The sequence below is a fragment of the Pogona vitticeps genome, chromosome 2 (genome assembly GCF_051106095.1).
Source record: "Pogona vitticeps strain Pit_001003342236 chromosome 2, PviZW2.1, whole genome shotgun sequence".
Classification (NCBI taxonomy): domain Eukaryota; kingdom Metazoa; phylum Chordata; class Lepidosauria; order Squamata; family Agamidae; genus Pogona; species Pogona vitticeps.
The window spans coordinates 230,765,452-230,784,695 of NC_135784.1; the positions used below are offsets into that span (position 1 = coordinate 230,765,452).

Consider the following 19,244-nt stretch of genomic DNA (forward strand, 5'->3'; position numbering starts at 1 on the left):
ATTAGAGAGTATGGACAATATTTAAAAGCACTTAGAAAAATTTGGGGAAATAACAGGATTAATTATTAATTGGCAAAAAACACAAATAATGATGTTTAATCATAATATACAGGAACAAGAAATGTTTATGAATAAATATCGTTTTAAAATGTGTAATCATGTTAAATATTTAGGTATAAATATAGTTAGAATGACACAAAAATTAAAGGAGAAAAATTTTAATAAACTAAAAATTGATATTATAGATAAATTGCAAGAGTACTCTAAATTGAAATTATAATGGTTTGGGAGAATCGCTATGATTAAAATGAAAATATTACCAAAAATTTCCTTTTTAATTAGAATGCTCCCAATACAATTAGAAGAAGAGGATTGGTAGGGATTAGTTAATGGATTTTGTAATCAAGGTAAAAAAAAATCTAGAATAAAAGATAATTGTATAAGGCCCCCCAAAAAGGAGGTTTATATAGCAAATCAATTAAGATTTATGGGAGAGATAATAAAGAAAAATTAATTTGGTGGGATATGGAATCTTCAGACATAAATAGGAATGTTGAAAAATACTTGTTTAATGTAATAAAAAGAAATAAAATAAATCAGATGAAAAACCCCTTTTTAAGAAATATGTTAAATATATGGAATAGATATAGAGAGAAGCCATGTCCCTCAACTTCACCATTAAAATTAGTAACTGAAACAGAAAGTTTTCCTACAAACCTACAGAGTTTAGTAGATTTGTTTAAGGATAAAAGTGTTGCAAGATTGAAGGACTGGATGAGTAAAGTGATTTTGAAGGAGTTGATTATGGTTACACTTCAAACTAATAAACTATCATGGTATAATTATATTCAGTTAGACATTTGAACAAATGAATGGTTGAAAACTAATGGTAAATGTAGAGAATGCACTAGGAACAATTTCTATCATCACATGAAGATATGCAGAAATATGCTTTGATGAAGGGAGTAGTAAGTAGAATATATACAGTAATATGATTTTGGAACCAGAGGAAAAAGAGGGGAACAAAAGGTTTGAAATTTGGGAAATGATTTAAAGACAGAAATTAAAATAAAGGATTGGATAAAAATGTGGAGGATGAGAGTCAATGTTGATAAAAATAAAGGAAAAAAATTAAAATCTGTTTAAAGTGCTATTTGACTTCCATAAAATTGAATATAATAAATTTGGATTACTCCAAAACTTGTTGGAAATGAAATGGAGAAATTGGCATGTATTATCATATGTGGTGGGATTGTAAATTGGTTATGAAATTTTGGAAACTGATTTTTAAGGCAACATGATATATTTGGTAAAGATATTGAATGTAACTCTAAAATTGCTTTGTTGTCAATTTTTGATAAGATGGATCTTGATTATTACTGAAGGAATTGATTACTAACTTTATGACAAGTGCTAGAATATTAATAGCTAGATTTTGGAAAGACAAAAATGATAATAAATTAGAAGATTGGTATGGTGAAGTATGGGACATTGCATTAAATGATAAATTGACTATTGAACTTAAGATGAAAAGAGGGGAAATAAGTTCCAATAGTTTTAATGCTATTTGGGGTAGATTTGTTGAATTTGTATTAGTGAAAGGAAAGGTGAAAGCCTCTAAACAATAATCTATACAATTTTGGAAAGGAAGTTTGTAATAAAAATATTGTTCAATGGGGTCCTGTGGTATGGGGTGCACGGTAGAATTTAATGTATAGCAACTACTATTATTTGTATTTTTGTATTTTTTATTGTATTTGTTTTCTGTTTCAAAAATAAAAATAATAAAAATAAAAAACAAACTCACCTGGAGGATATCCCTCTCATGGCAAACATTTTGAAACAGACTATACACCCTTCCACTAACAAACTTTATGGCTATAAATGGAAGCGTTTTCAGTGTTATGCGGCATCACGTAACGTCCGGGATTCTCCTGTGTCTCTGCCCACAGTTCTTACCTTCCTATTATACCTCAAACAACAAGGATTTACTGTTTCCTCTATCAAAGTCTACCATGCCACTGTAGTTGCTCACCAACCAACAGGCCATCCCTCTGCATGATTCTTCAGACATCACACTGTCCAAAGATTCCAAAAGGGCCTTCAAAACACCTACCTGGATACATGACCCTCCACAGGACCCCTGGTCCCTGTCACTAGTTCTTTCCCAGCTTACCAAGCCTCCCTTTGAACCGCTGGCTACAATGGATCTCCGCCTTCTATCTCTCAAGGTTGGACTCTTGGTAGCGCTCACATCAGCACATCAGGCCACAGTGCTTATGGCTCTTCGATGTGACTCACCCTACAACATTTTTCTCCTGTGATAAGATCACTCTCCATACTGACGTTACCTTCCTCCCCAAGATAGTGTCTCATTTTCACGTGTCTTAACCTATCATACTGCTTACCTTCTATCCGTCTCCGCAGAATGACCTGGAATGATCCCTCCACTCCTTGGACATCTACTGAATGTTGGCCCTCTGCTTAGACAGAACAAAAGAATTTAGAAAAATGACCAAGCTTTTTGTCTCCTACCAAGGCCCCCCAAAAGGACAACCTTTTGGTTGTCGTCCCAACAAGCCTCCCCCCCGGGCTTTCCACAGCCGCTCTACCACAGGAATTTCCTCCTCTGCTGCCTTTATGCAAGGTGTAGACATCCAGGACATCTGTCCGGGAGCCAAATGTTCCCAGCCCTTAACTTTTGTCACACCCTATAGAGTAGATATCGGGGCTCAGATAGATCCTGCTTTTGGTAGGGCTGTTCTATCATCTGTCCAGGCGTAACTCCCACCACCATAACTCTAGCTTCCTAGTCACCTCTATGTGTGCATACAAGGACACCACAACCAAAAAGATTTGGTTACTTACGTAACTATTGTTATTTGAGTGGTGATCCATGTATCCACAAAATCTGTCCACCTTCCCTCTTGTTTCACCCTTCCAGTATTTTTTTAGAGGCAGATAGTTGGGACTGAGAAAAGTGGGGGAACACACACAATCGATATGGGCAGAGAGACACTTTTGTTTTTGAGGCTCTGGAACTTTCCTAAGCAAAGTCTGCGCAGGTGCAGACACCCATTTTGTGTGGATACATGGATCACAACTCGAAGAACCATAGTTACATAAGTAGCCAAAGCTTTTCTTCACCTGTATTCTGTGATCCTTTTAAATTGGTTATTAGAAGATGAGCACAGGCTTGGTCTTCAAGTCTGATTTCTAAGGCACTTGGTTCTTATGAAATTGCTTTACTGGAGGGGGAAGATTCTAATAGCAGAGAATGTGGCATTCCATTAATGTTTGGTTTGACGCCTTTTCCTTACTTGAAAAGAACAGTCTGTTAAAAATGGAAATATAGAATAGCTGTAAGCCACCTTCCAGCTGCAGCAACATTAAGGTGCCTCCCTTTGGAAGCACTATGATGTTGCTGCCTAATCTGAAGACATCTACGAGTAGTTGCTGGTTTTTGTTACAGCACCTCCATCAACAGTGTGTGATTTTCAGATATTTTGTAATTTGCTACTTCTTGTGAGTCTTTGTTCTCGTTCCTCACAGGGAAAGCAAACATCTAAACATTGTTGTTTTCTGTGGGGTTGTAGTCACCTTATACAGTATATCAGAGGTGGGATTCAGCAGGTTCTCACCTATTCTATAGAACCGCTTCCTAAATGTACTATTGGTTCTTAGAACCGTTTGTTGGCCTGAGATGAATGAAGGAGGAGGGGCCAGGTGACCAGCGACGAGCGAAGGGGAGGGGGCACAATTAACTGCCTCCCTTCCCACTCCACACTGAGCCGTCTGAGGTGGGATATGGGTGAGAGAGATAAAGCCCTGGAAAGAGCAGAGGTGTCACTGGGGGAAAAGGGGGGAGGATGAGTCCTTGATGTCACTGGAGGAAAGCTCATGGCCTCGAGGCAGAGGGTGTGTGTGATTGACAAGGCATGAGGGCAGGACACAGAGGGAAAAAGTTTTGGGGTGAGACCGCTTCAATCAAACAAACAACCATCCTCGTTTTACTATGATTTTTTTCAAGTTAAAGGTACCACATAAGACTGTTGCTCTGCCTAGAAACAGTTTTTTTTTAAATCCCAGAGAATATCCAATGCATGAGCCAGTGACAGTCTCACTGATCCACGCAAGCAATGTATGCAATAGAAAAGTCACTCACACCACAAAGAGATGAAACCTCCAAGCCTCATTTAGAGTAACAAAGAACTCTTCCTCCTGCCCCAAAACTGACAATTTCGGGAGACAAATGGCACACAGAGATGGCCCACTCTGTTAGAAGGAGGAAGACAGCTATCAGTATTTTAACACTAGTAAGACTTACTATTCTTGAAGGCCATATATCCAGGGCCAAGAAAGGAAAACACATAAACATATCAATAGATAAGGGGAATTGAAACTCTTCTCTCCAGACATTCAGACGCATCTTGACCACAGGTCAACATGGGGGGTGGGTGGGGGCCGGAGGGACTCCGAGGGGGAGGGACCATCATGAGAAGGCAGCATTCTCCAGAAAAGACATACATGAGAGCATACTAATCAAGCATTTGTTGATGTTGGCTGTTGTGGGTTTTTCGGGCTCTTTGGCAGTGTTCTGGACCGATTGAGGTGGTGGGGTTGAGGTGGAGTGGCAACAGATTGAAAAGAGACCATACCTTCCAAGCCAGAAGGAAGCGGGGGGGGGAGAAGAACTCCTCAACAGGTGTGCAAAGGCAGCCTCCAGGTAACAACAAGCAGGGCTATCAGTCATTTCAGGAGCAGGAAAGGGGATGGAAGCAATTTTTACTGGTGAGCTATAGGGTGAAATAGGAAGTAAAGGGAAGGAGAGATGTGTCAGTTCTCTGTCAAACCTGGTCATAAGCACCCACTGTGAGGTGTGTGTTTGTTTGTGTGTGTTTGGCACGTGCCCATGGTGAGGTTAACAGCAGCGGCATGCCCAAACAGATACACTTATCCAGATATCTTAATCATGTGAGAAGTAGTTGTGATGATAGGCAGTAAGGAGATCACTGTAGAAGAAACTCTCATTGGATCCCACTGTCCTGGGCATTTATTTATTTATTTATTTATTTATTTATTTATTTATTTATTTATTTATTTATTTATTTATTTATTTATTTATTTATTTATTTATTTATTTATTTATTTATTTATTTATTTATTTATTTATTTATTTGCCATTTGGGCATAGAACCTATTGTTAATTTATTTGAATCCCACCACTGCAGTATACGTTGTATCTCTTATTAAAAAATTTCTTCCTGGAGCTTTTGGAGGAGGATATTAAAGTTGGCATGTGTTTGTCTGAATGTGAAATCGGCCGTTTGGGGGAGAAAGAAGCATATATTTTTGAAGAAGGGATGATTTTATGTCATTAAAATGCCTCTTTCATTGGTATATTTGACTAGGAGAATAGCACCACAACTGCTGTTACATTGCACACCAAGATTAGGAGTGAGGTACTTGACAAAGAATCTGTTGGGCCCAAAGGGCAGGTCTATAAACAGAATAATTGCTGTTGTTCTTTTTTCACAAGTTTGGTGATGTGTCTAGTATGTAATGCTATGGCAAGGAAAAACATCAAAATCCCATGTAGTATTTGCATGTTTTTCCAAATGATAGATACCCCACCGCACATACACAAATACAACCTCATGAAACCATGAGTACTGTGTAACATAATGCTCATGGTCTCATTATGATGTTTCCCCCTCTATCACTGTAAGTTATGAAGAAGCACTCAGAGGATATGTGACACAAATCTGGTGGCAACATCTTGATTGGAAAATATAATGAAGAAACTGCAGCCTAGTGCCAATTAGGAACTGTTTTTTGACTTAAGAGTGCGGTCACATGGAGGAATAGATCACAATTTGGAGCACTTGTGGAACAGCCCAGAGCAAAATCTGTTTTCTGGTAATCACTTTATATACAGAGAAATGTGCTCCAGCCTGACCCTGATCTCTGCCCAGGTTGGACCTTTGCACAGAAAGCTTCTTAGTGACATATCCGTCTCCCCTGGTTTTGTTTCAAGGTGGTCCTAGATGTTGGCTGTGGATCAGGAATCCTTTCATTTTTTGCTGTCCAAGCTGGAGCTAGAAAAGTCTATGCTGTTGAAGCCAGTGCAGTGGCAAAATATGCCGAGGTAAGTATGTTGAATGTGATCCAGTTCCTGGATTGTTTTGGCATGTTTTGCTTTGTGCCTGAGAAACCAGATATTTGTGATTTTACTGTAAACTTTGGAGAGCTGGTGCTTCTGGCCAACACACTATGTGTTGCTTCCAAACAATACTTACTTCACAGGACATAGGTAGAATCGTGCTTTGGAGCTCACAGTTATTCTAACTCCCTGAATCTACTAATTAAATGGCAGCAAGACAGTGTTTATTTTACTGAGGCTTGTCTCTGCTGAATAGCTACAATTCAGTTTAGCACTTTGGATTCCATTTTCAGAGATAATACATGAAAAGGGGATCGTTGAGGTCTTAATTCTCTCTCTCTCTTACAGCACATGCCTTTTCTCTGTCTCTCAGACACACCGATGGAGATAGATACATATGAATTATGTGCCTCCCTTAGCAACTGTAAATACATCCTTGCAAATTGCTGGTTTGTGCTTTGAAAAACGTAGACCAAGGATGTTCATTGTAATGCCATTGAAGCTGGCAGTGCTTCACTAAATTAATGCTGGTACACAATAATTGAGTGTGGCTTTTTAAAAAATTACAATAAAAGGTTGCTTTTGATTACAGCTGAATAATGTTTCTCTTTATAATATAGAACATTCCATGTCTATTATTTTGGCTATGACTGAAAAACATAATAGGACCCTTACTCTCTGAAACTCAGCTATAACTTTGAACAGAAAGCTGTCCTCTTTAGGATTAACTGCTGGTCAGCTATGAATATAAGTGATGCACCTTAGAAAGCGAGGTGCCTGCTTTCCTGAGATCCTGATCCACTTCACTTCAGGAAACAGAACATGTTATATGCACAAGTTATATAGATCTTGTGTATGTCTTGTCAGTTGCATTGAGCACTCCATTAGGGGCGAGCAGGTAGGAACTGGGAGAATTGAAATTGGCAGATACTGGTTATCTGCGTTAATGTTTTCTTGCATACATATGTAACTTTAAGATGTCTGGTTATCTGATTATTTTGGGTATTACCAAAGCCATTTAGGGTAGACTAATATAGTTTATTCAGCAGAATGCAAAATAAGATAGATTATAATTAAACGGTGTGGTGTGTTGTCATCCCAGTGGTATAACTTGCAAAATAAACAGTGTTGGCATGTCAGTAATATTATTTGAATGTAAAATTAAAATAAAAGCAAAACAAAAAAAAACCCAAAGCCTCGTTCATTCAAAGGCGGTTTTCCATTCAGTATGTCATGTTTTCTCACATGATTCCATATTTTAGATTTGCAAGAGTCACCTTTATGTTAGCTGAGAGAAACGAAAAATTTGACAAAGACTGGAATATTGTCACTAAGGTTCCCTCTAAGATGTGCGCCTGCACGTTGTGTGCAGCTCCACCCCCCACTCCCTTGCATAGGGCTCCTCCTCTATGCACCCAAAGTGACTGCTGAAGTCACACATGCAAGGAACAGAAAATCTAGTCAGTTGGAGTTGACGAAAAGATGGGGTCCTGCACTGTGGCTCTTTTTTAACTATGCTAGATTTCCTTGCTTACATTATGTGCCCTGCCCTAGGCTTTTATTTAGCAGATTGTCCATACTTAGATGTAAAAGAAAAAAGTCTGTGCGGTCCTTGTACAAAATCCAGAACATAGGTAAGTACTACCTTTACCAGAGCACCTACATATCAAAAACAGGGGAGTTTTCAAGAGTCCTGCTTTTGTTCAGGCTGCTCATTCCAGACTGGGACAGGGGGAAAAACAAGAATAGTCATGGCCAGATGTTGATACTTCAGACTTATCTTCACACTTATTTAGGTATGGAACCCACTGAACTCCGTAGAACCCTCAAGCAGATATTCCTGCCACTGCATTGCGTGTCTTATCAGGATTAAGCAAATAGGTGAAGAAATCTGACTGACTACTTTAATGCTGTGTGTGCTAATTTCATTTGGAATGATTTTCTACTGAATTCAGTGGGGTTGATCCAGATAAATGTGTTTAGAATACAGAACAAGAATTCTGTATGAAGTCAAAGAAAGAATGTGGTGTTAAACTGAAGGGAATTTATGGAGAGCACTTGAATAAACAGGACATGGGTACAGCTATGCATGAGGAAAAGGTATCTGAATGTCAGCTAGGTCAGCCAGTGCTGGGTTCATTAGAAATAAAAAATTAGCCCTTGTGGAATACAGAGTTGCTTTCCATATGAATCTGGGAAAGGCACTTCCACAACAGATTTTCTTTTGAAGAGAGACCCAAACAGAAGAAGCGATCATTCTTAGGGATGCTACTATGATGTTCATGTCCACAGGGTGAGGTTTACTATCTAATGAACAAAAGTCTTGTTTGGAGCAAGGAATGTAAGCCAAGCTGTAGGTTTTGAACAATTCACTATTAAAAATAATACCCAAGGAATAGCTCTTAATACATCAGGGGAAGAAGCATGCAGTACACTCAGTGTTAAAATCTGAGGCATTAAAAGAATTAAAAGGCTAGGGAAAATAACAAAGCCTTTTTTCCCTGGTGTCTGAAAGACATCAAATAAATAAACACTAGTCTTACAGCCTTGAAAAAGAAATTCCAAACCGTATGTTAGGAGGCTGGAAATAATGCTTTAGAATTCATGTGCTAGAATGGAATGCTTTCAAAGTAATGTTTTAGAAGTAAATTTAAATCATTTTTGATATCTTTAAATCTTTATGTATGCAATATGTGTGCCCATACCTTTCTTGGTCAGAAAGAAGACATTCATACACTGCTTCATAAGAAATGTATGTATGTAGGTACGTACGTACGTACGTACGTACGCACGCACGCACGCACGCACGCACACACGCACACGTTTGTTTGTTTGTTTGTTTGTTTGTTTATTTATTTATTTAACTTATACGCTGCCCACTCTACCCAAAGGTCTCTGGGCGGCTTACAACAATTAAAATTCTATTAAAATACAATAAAAGATAAAATGATTAAAATACGCATGTGGTTCCTAACTTTGGCACTTGAGATGTTTATGGATAGCTCCCCAAAAACCCACACAGCACAACCAGTGGGCACAGTTTCTGGATTCTGTAGCCCAATAATGTCAGGAATCTCGTAGTTGGGAACAGGAGTTATCAAGGCCGTATTATTCATAAGGCTGACTAGGCTGAAGCCTATGGTTCCTGCAAAGACTAGGGGTCTGTCAATTTCTTTTACTGAAGTGCCCTAGGGCTCCAGTGGTTAATGGCATTTTGCACTCTGCCAGAGGGGCCCTGAAATACCTGAAAGCCTAGGGGCCTGGCCATGGGTTAATATGGCCCTGGGAGTTATTCACTGTCACCTGTATAGTTAGCGAGAGAGAAAGGCTGGGAGAAGCTGTGCAGGCTTTTGAGAAGAATATTGCTTTCTGGCAAAAAAAAAAAGAGAGAAAAGAACAATTTTTAAAAAGTAGATTTGAAAGTGGTCGAAGAAATAGTTATGTTTCTCTCAAGTTGGAACCCAAGGCAGACTACAGTGTAGCTTTAAAAACTGAATTAAAATACAGTATGTTAGTAATATTAAAAATAGAATTGTACTCATTATATTATCAAAATACAATCCAATTTAGACTCTTTAAAACCTCTTAATTAAAATACTATTAGAAGTTTACCTTTTTATAAAAAAGAGAAAATCAACAGATCAGCTAAAGCCCTGTGGTTAGAAGGCTTGCCTAACTATGGTTTTTTTTTTTTTTTTTGCCTGCTAGCAGAAAGTGAACAGGGAGAGGGCAATCTTAACCTCCCTTGCCACAAAGTTCTAGAGCCTGGGTGTGGCCCCACAGAAGGTTCTTCTCTAGGGCCATGACTAGTAGAGTCACGCAACCGGAGCTTTGCCGTTAAGGCATCATAATAACATGCTTATCCCTTCCCTAGCCACCCCTGGAAAAAAGCACCCCTTAGTAGGCTCGATTGGCCTGGTGGCCCAACAGATTTTCTAGGGATAACAGCGAATAGGTGGTCAATATACGGGACCTTGTTGAGGCAGCAGAGGTAATGTCTACTTGGGGTTCGGTAGAGCCGGCCTTCCTTTTTGGAGGAAAAATCTATTATAAACTTGGTAGACCAGACTTCTGGCCCAGATGTGGAGAGGCAAGAAGTGGTGATGTGCAGAATGATAACTGGTTTACCCATTTCAGTGGTTCCCAACCTTGGGTAACCCAAGTGTTCTCGGACTGCAATTTCCAGAAACTCTTGGCTTCTCCTGGAAAAAAATTGCTGTAGGATTGTTGTATAGCAGCATGAACATTGAGCTGCTATACAATAATAAGGAATCTTGTGTATCTTAAAGACTTATATTACGGTGTAAACCTTTTTTTGTAAGGTGGGGGACTCCAGCAAATATCAGACCATGCAGGCTCATGCCATAGTAAAGATTGTCCGCCTTGAAGGAAACAGAAGACTCCATGTTGCTTTTGCTGCAGCAGACTAATGTTAGCTACTCCTTAAAGCTAAATCTTGGAAATCTCCTTTCTCAAGATAACAATTTCAAGATTAATTGTAACAGAACTATCTTTAAATTTGGTTGTAAGTGTACTAAAGTTATGTATTGTATAATGATGAAAATAAGAAAAAAAAGCATACAGAGTTATATCCATGAGAATGAAAGTCAGAAAAGGGGGTAACTGTAATGTCAGAGACTTTGGGTGGGCCATCTGGCAATCATACTAGTAACTGTTTTAAAATGCACTGCAATATGGCTGCCAGATTAAATAACCAATTTCTAACTGTTTTATGAACCACTGCACAAAGCTATATTCTTCTGACCTCAATATTTCACCATCTGATGAAATTTTCCAGTTCATTCTCTCATCCCAAGCAAACAGTAAGACAGTCTAGCTCTGTTTCAGAAAGTTGTCTGCGTAGGAACATAAACCTTAACGCTATGAACATTTTGAATGCATCGCCTGCTTAATTGAAGTTACACATGTGGTCAAATATTTTCAATGCTAATTGAAGATAGTATATTGTTTCTCTTTCCTCTTCCAATTGTCAGTAAAATGTAACATGGTATAAAGGTTAAATGGGCCTAAACTGAGTTGCTGGACGGCGCTCAAAAATGTAGAACTCCAATACATGAATATGAGGTATATTTGCATACTATTCCAGCAGGGAAATCTTTGAACTGCAAACTGTCCCATTTTAGGTGATTATTGTAGTATGAGATTTTTAAGGATTGGCTAAACAAAAAACAAAGGCCAGAATCCTAGTCTATATTTACACTAAGTTTAGTGACATAAATCACAGTAGCAAATTGCCACTAGTTAATGAGTCATTACCTTTATTCCTTGTGTACCAGTTCTGTGACTTTGCAGATACTGAGGAATACAAGTGGTGGCTTGTTCATGAGTGGAAAATTGCCCCTGTTGTTTATATCACTGCACATATGCTGCCATAAATAAGTCAGATGCATGCAATAGGCTTTTCTGCCTTGCAGTGTTTAGTATTATGCTACATTTCTCTGACATGCACAGGAAGCAGGTGCATTTGATTTGAACATGACAATAGAAGAGACTGAACTTTATGAAAGTCATCATCAGCTTGCTTTGGGGAGGAGCTAGCAGTTGCCACATCTACAGTTGTGCTGGGAGCTTGAAACCAAATTGAGTGAACAGGATGAGTAAACAGAGACACTTTGAAAGGATGTTGGGGGTAGTTTGAGGGGAAAGGCAGATTTGTTGTTTCAGTGCCTTCATAAAACAAAGAGTCATGGTTATAGGAACACATGTCTGGGGAGCTGCAACAGTTGTGGCATGCTTTTCTCCCTGAATCTACACTTTCATCAAGACCAAGCTGATTGTTCTGCTGGAAGAGAAAGTTCAGAATTCTGAGCCCTGCCTCCCAGCACTTCAGCTTGTTCAGGAGAATAAGGATTTTTTTAGACAGAGCTAACTAGACTTTTCTGTTGGAGCATTCTTCCTCTATGGAGGAACAATTCAAAATGTGAGAGGCAAGAACTTGAAGAAATGTGGTATGGAGAAGGAAGGAAAACAGGAGCCATTTTGTGCCTTTGGAGCTACAAGATGATTTTGATGCCTTCTGCATGGACAGTGAATCAGAGCTGCTGAAACAAGGCCAGCCATCCCAGGAGCTGCCTTTGGAAAGTAATTCTAAGGTACTAGAAGAGGAGCAAGTGCCCAGTGTGGTGTAGTAGATAAAATGAAGAACTCTGGAGACCAGGGTTTGAATCCCAACTTGGTCATGGAAACTCACTGGGGGAGTAAAACCACTCTGTGAATACCTCACCTTGAAAGCCCTATTAGGGTCTATGTAAGTCAGTTCCTTACATAACTAACTAACTAGTTGAGGGATAGCCATCAGTAGAGAGCATGGAGGTGAGTGTGGAAGATACTAGAAATCAAAGAAGACGTGTTGTAATTGGTGGCTTACTACCGAGGGAGGCAGATGGAGCCATTTGTGGACCTGGCACAGTATTTTTTGAAGTTGTGCTGTCTCCCTGGAGTAAAGATCTAGGATGTGACAGAGAGGTTGCTGAATGTCATCAAGCCCACCGTTTAAAACCCTTTTGTTTTTATCCATATCTGAACAAATGATACAAACAAACACAGCCTTCAGCACATTGTAGGTTCTGGTAGGAAGGTGAAGAACCTTAGGGCACAGGTGGGTTTTTTCAACACTATTTCCAGTCGAAGACTGAGAACCAGGAAGAGTAACAAAAATGTTGAAAATGAGCAGCTTACTATGTAGATGATGTCATCGGGAATGCTTTTCCTTCATGAGTTGTGGCCTGTAATTTCTTGAGAACAGCGGGCTACGATTGCACTGGACATGGTCTGGAAGGGACTTATTTACCAAGAGTCCTGCAAGGCTGATCAGAAGGGCTTTAAAATGAATTCTGTCAGGGGGGGATATAATATTCTAGAAAACAGGAAAACAGTAGTTGCTGAGGATAGTACTGTCAGTGAAGCATCAGAAACTAGAATGATTGTACAAGAACCTCCCAATGTAGAGGAAGAGATGAGAAGGAAACCTCTTAGGAGAGTGGAATTACCCATGGCTTTAGATGTGTCCACACAAATGTGCAGAAAATGGGAAATGAAAAAAGATGAGCTTGAACTCTTAGTGCAAGGCAGCAAATAGATAAATGTCATTGAGCTTGCTGGGATGAGATTCATGACTGGAATGTAAAGAATGAAGGGTATAACATATTCCAAAGGAATAAACTAAACAAGAAGGAATGGAACTGCATATAAAGGGTTTGTTCAACTGTGAGGAGAACCATGCACTGGAGCAAACAAAGTATTTTGGCAGAAATCCAAGGAGAAAGAAATAGCAGTGATACCTTGGGAGGCATCTCCTATAGAGTCCTAACCATACCGAAGAGTTAGACATGTCCTCCTCAGAGGGCAACTAGATGATAAGTGCTATTAGATTTGGTCTGCTTATAAAACAGATGAATTTGAATCTTTTTTCCTTGTCTCCATGGCATACAAGGCTGAATTGCATTGGTTCAGCTTTTTTTTTTTTTTTTAAAGATGATGTGGAAGCAACAAAGCTAAGTTTATAAACATTTGGTGGAAACACCCCCTAGTTAATTATTTGGGGAGGGAAAATCATCTCCACAGTATTAATAAAGTATTAATATAATTACCCATTTATTCTTTGAGGGTCTAAAAGTTCTGCTTGCTTATATAGATGAGCTGGTGTTTGTTTAAAAATGGTTCATAATCTATTGATTGTTGCTAGGATTTTGGTCATCAGAAACTGGTAGAGTAATTATAGGTAAATGCAAAATAGTAATAAAAAGTTTAAAAAGACAAAAATGGGGTGGCACTTTAAAGACTAACTTTTGTATTTTTTAATGGAAGTTTTCATGTCTGATGAAGTGGACTTGCCCAAAAAAGCTCAGTTTAAAGAATACAAAAGTTAGTCTTTAAGGTGCCACCGCATTTTTGTGTTTTTAAATTTTTTATTCCTATTTTGCATTTACCTCAAATGCTTACATAGACTAAAACGGCTACCCCTTTTACATGGCTGATAGAGTAGTGCTATCACTCTGAAAATATAGTTATTAGAGATGGGGACAAACCACCAAAATGGTGGTTCGTCCTGGTTTGTGGTCCATCAAAATTGATGAATCACGAACCATGAATCTCCCCATGAACCAATGAATACAGGCTGCCCTTTGCAAAGATGGTGGCTGCAGCTTCCCTGCCCTAAAAGAAGCTGCAGCCACCATCTTTGCAAAGGGTAGCCAGTGTCCCTTATGGCAAGCCATGGCTACGGAGGCCACCGCAGCAGTTGGCGATGGATGGTAGCAGTGGCAGGCAACAATGGATGCTGGTGGCACTGGATGACGATGGTGCCAGATGATGGCAGTGGCTAAAGTAGGGAGGGGCAGGGTACAGGCTGTGGGGCTGGGTGGTTGCCTATGGTCCACCAATCAGCTGATAGGCGGGCCCATAGGCAGAGTGGGAAAGCCATAGGCAGAGGGGGAAGGCTAGCCTTCCCTCTCTTCCTGCGGGGGACAGATAAAAATGGGGCAATATTTATCCCTTCATATTCGTCGGGGTCTCTGGAACTCACAAATACAAAGGGATGAATATTTAACAAATTAGCGATATTTAATGAATATAGCAATTTGGTTTTTTATTCATCCCCATGTCTAGAAGGCAAAGAGTTGCTTTCTTATTAATGTCTGCTTTCATTCTATCAACCTCATGGTTGCCCACTGTCATCTTGGACATTAACAAATATGAACTTTTTTCTTGTTATAACTTCATGAAAATGTTCTTCGGGTTTTCTTACTAAAAGCTTCTATTTTTGTTTAATTTGAATTCTTGAGACCCCTCTCAGCTTCTTAACGGATTAAAGAAACTAACAGAAGTGTGCAGGTTTGTGTTTTTTTGTGACTGCAACTCCCAGAATTCCCCATATGGCTGTACTTCTGTGGAATTCTGGGATATGTACTCTAAAACACACATATCTGCACACTTAGAGGAACTAATTTTGGCTTTTCTCCTTCATCTTTACAGATTCTAGTGCGAAGTAACAATCTTGTTGACAAGATCAATGTTCTGTCAGGAAAAATTGAGGAAATCTCCCTGCCTGAGAGCGTAGATGTTATCGTTTCTGAACCCATGGGCTACATGCTTTTCAACGAAAGAATGCTAGAAAGTTACCTCCATTCTAAGAAATGGCTGAAGTCAAATGGTGAGCTTGATGTTTGCTAGATGTTGATTAGAGAAATGAGGGCCCAGAAAAATAGTATTTAACAAATAAAAGAAAAACTGCTTTTTAGTCACAGCCTCGTCAGTTGTCAGAAATCCTCTTATACTTTCCATCTACCTTATGTTACATGTCATTGGCAGCTTCTTGCTCTGTACCTTACAATAACTCTACTATTGTGGGAACACCAGTTTCAGTTGATTTAGGAATTTTGCAGGATTGAGTCTTGTTCATACTTGGAAGACAGACCATCAGGGATTACCAGGTGCTGTGTTGGCAAAAGCTCTGTAATGCAGAGCACAATCCATATTCAATCAATAGCATCTGCACTTAAGGCTAGGAAAGAATCCTGCCTTTTGAGAACCCCACCCATCCATGACCTTGGGGGGTCCCCACCCCCCTGTGCACAGACACCCCCCCCAAACCCATCCACGGTTCAGAAAAGGTTGGGGACCACTGCTGTAGAGAACACGGAGGCAAATATTAGTTTTTAAATGGTGACATTGTACAACGTGACCTGAGGTGGCAGAGTTCCCTGTGGTATAATTAAGACCCAGCAAAATATATAGCTTCCTACCAGGTCTTTCTGAATACTCAGGAAACTGGTAATAAAGTGTGGGTTAGCAAACTAAAAACTAATCATTTTTAGCCTAAGTACTCAAATATGTCATTTTTAGGCCTTCCATTGTGGGATGTGTTGTTACTTTTAAAATATTTATTACTCCAAGGTGCAGTAATTAATTTCTGTGCTTAAAAAAAATCAAATGTAGACTGCCTATCTTTGCCACAGTCATTGTTCAAGGTAAATTGATCTCAACTGTGCCTCCCCCCCCCCCTGCAAAATTTAGTTTCTATTTACGAAACATTTCCCCTGGAGAATTCTATCCTGAACCAATCTACTTGGAATGAAAATTGAATTCAGTGACCTCTTCAGAGTGAAGAATAGTAGGATTTCAGTCTGTAGCTGACACCTTCTTTCTGCTTGATTTCTATTTTCCCATCTTGAATGATATTGTATTTGTTGATATATTAGATTGTTTTTAGTCTTTTTTATTGTTAGCCGCCCAGAGTAGACGTTGTCTAAATGGGAGGAATATAAATTTAATTAATTAATAAAGAAAATAAATAGTGGGCCTTGTTTTAGGACAGTGCTTCTTCCCCCACCCTAATCTCAAACTGTGCTCCAAAGAAATAGGAGAGACAGCCACAAGCTGATATTAGTTACAGATACACCACTTCCGATAAATGTCATGCATCTTCTTCATATTCTAGTTAATTCCTGACTTGCTAGATACACTGGTTAGAACTGATTTATTTAAAATGGGTCAATCAATAGTGATATTCATGGTTGTTGGATTATATCCTTATTTAATTGACATACGGGTGATTGGATTATATGTTTGATCTTGTCGCTAATTTAAGTATATAATGCACATACTTTTGTTGGTTTCACATTGTATGTGAATTGGATATAAGGTTTGTGGAATTCTTTTGACAGGTTTTGTTAAAGTCATAGTAATATAGCCAACTGTCACCTCAATGGTTACCTTTGGTGATTATCTGAAACAATTGAGTGGTCATATATTTACTGTCATATGTTGTTTCAGTTGTCAAGAACCCCCTGCATGTATGGTGAGAGCTGGATTAGAATCTTGCCACTGATTTAAGGAAATTATTTAAATAACCAAACCCAAATGAGTCCAAAACATTAAGTCTTTATCAGCTCACAGCATCTTTGAATTCCTATTATCAGTACTCTATTGTCGCTGAAAACCTTCTGAAGAGTGATCAGGAATGCAAGCATAGATTCTCCCCTACAGAACTGTACAGGGTTAACTGTTTGAGGTGGAGAGTGGATGACACTTTCTAGGTGTTTCCAACAAATGTTTATGTAGGGTCTACATAGGTTTGAACTCTGCTACTGTATATTATCTTTTGTTTACTAGGAATGATGTTTCCAACATTTAGTGACATTCATTTGGCTCCTTTTTCCGATGAACAGCTCTACATGGAACACTACTCCAGAGCCAATTTTTGGTAATGATTATTTCACTTTTTTTCACACAAAAAATAAGAAAAGAAAGAAAGAAAGAAAGAAAAATGTATTTTGCTTCACAACTTAACCGAGGTTTCCAAATGAAATTGCTTCTTGAGACTACAATGTAGGGGTGAATTGTACAGTATCTGTCAAAAAGATTGAAAAAACTTTTTGTTCTAACCATGTTTCCCCCTTTAAAAATGTATGTATTCTGTGATGCTTTTTATAGGCTCCCATTTTTTAAGAGTACAGTGAAATCTGTTTAATGCAGTTATCATAAGATGGCCTCACAATTTAAAGCCTGCATCAAATAGTGGCTTGCCATTGGATGGCCTATTCATTAGAGGCAGTGCTTCTCTGGAAAAGAAATGGCTGCGTGTAATGAGGCTGTCTGGATAGCTCAGTGAATTAAATATCAGAGCCAGAGGTTGGAAGTTTGATTCCTCACTGTTCCTCATGGGAGAAAAGCCAGCTTTTGTTGCCTTGAGCAATCTGCACAGTGGTCCCAGAACACCTCCCACAAGAAAGGAATGGTAAACCAGTTCTGAGTAGTCTTTACTTAGAAAACTTCGGAAAGGGTTGCCATAAGTGAGAATTGATTTGATGATTCATCTGCAAGCAGGCTGGCCAGCTATGCAATAGTTATTGTATTCACCCATTTAAAGCAGAAAGCTGGATATGATTATAGAACGTTTTATTATGCAGCATGTTCAAGTGCCAGCAAATTAATTACAGTGGTGCCTCGCAAGACGAGTGCTTCGTTTAACAATGAAATCGCATAACGAAGAAGTTTTTGCGATTGCAAAAGCGATCGCAAAACAATGTTTCCTATGGGGTTTTTTCGCTTTGCGATGATCGGTTACCTGTTTTGCTGACCGATTATCACAAAACGAAGATTTTCGCACAGCTGATCGGCGGTTTCAAAATGGCCGCCAGGTAAAAAATGACCACCCGCTGTTTTCTGGGACAGATTCCTCGCTGCACGGGCAGCAAAAATGGCCGCGCTATGGAGGATCTTCGCTGGACGGTGAGTTTCAAGCCCATAGGAACGCATTAATCAAGTTTTAATGTGTTTCTATGGGCTTTTTAAAATCACTTTACAATGTTTTCATTCTACAGCGATTTCGCTGGAATGAATTAACATCGTAATGCGAGGCACCACTGTATTATCATTTAGTACCCTTGATAGGTTGACCAGAGTAATATTGTTGTTAAAGTAATACTAAAGTGGTAGCACAGATTCATTTTTATGCCAACATTACACAATTGGTATAAATCTTGGTAGCAGACTTTTGCAATTTAAGAAGTTAACAAAGTCATTTGCTATTGCACATGAGTTTATACTAATTTGTGGCAATTCACCACTGAGATTTACACTAGTTACGTTATGCTGGCATAAAAACTCAATAGGATTTTGGTCAGTAGAGTATAATATAATTTGAATAGCCTGATCTAATTGCAGTTGTAATTTAGCTTAATCGCATGCTGTCAGATCAATAGTGATACAATCAAAAACCGTTCACAAAGATCCTCTTCCAAAATGTACACCTTATTGATTGATTTAGTTCATGGGAATTCAGATGCAGTCAAGCAAGTATGGAAAAGGAATTCAGGAATACAAATCGATCAAAATGCTTTTATTTGGAAAAGGACTCCACTGTAGTCTATCTCAGCTAAAATTAGATACGACATCTTAATGATGCTGAACAGCACTTACCTGCTTTACGGTTGAGCTACATAAACAGGATTACTAAAACAATTCTTAAACTGTGGAATAGTGGGTACATATTTGTCACTTGTGGTGGCATCATGACTCAGTAAACAAATTTTGGGGAAAGGAGTTGAAGTAGCTAACA

The 19,244-nt window shown here is 38.9% G+C and overlaps 1 protein-coding gene across 2 annotated transcripts in view; it reads left to right on the plus strand.

Annotated features, from left to right (window-relative positions):
* Positions 1 to 19,244, plus strand: part of LOC110083252 (histone-arginine methyltransferase CARM1) — a 71,993-nt gene that overhangs the window by 31,342 nt on the left and 21,407 nt on the right. For both annotated transcript variants that reach the window (XM_072992160.2, XM_020801550.3), the window contains exons 5-7: positions 6,038 to 6,148; positions 15,158 to 15,335; positions 17,297 to 17,387. In XM_072992160.2, the coding sequence (XP_072848261.1) occupies positions 6,038 to 6,148; positions 15,158 to 15,335; positions 17,297 to 17,387 (380 nt within the window). The remainder of the gene's footprint in view (positions 1 to 6,037; positions 6,149 to 15,157; positions 15,336 to 17,296; positions 17,388 to 19,244) is intronic.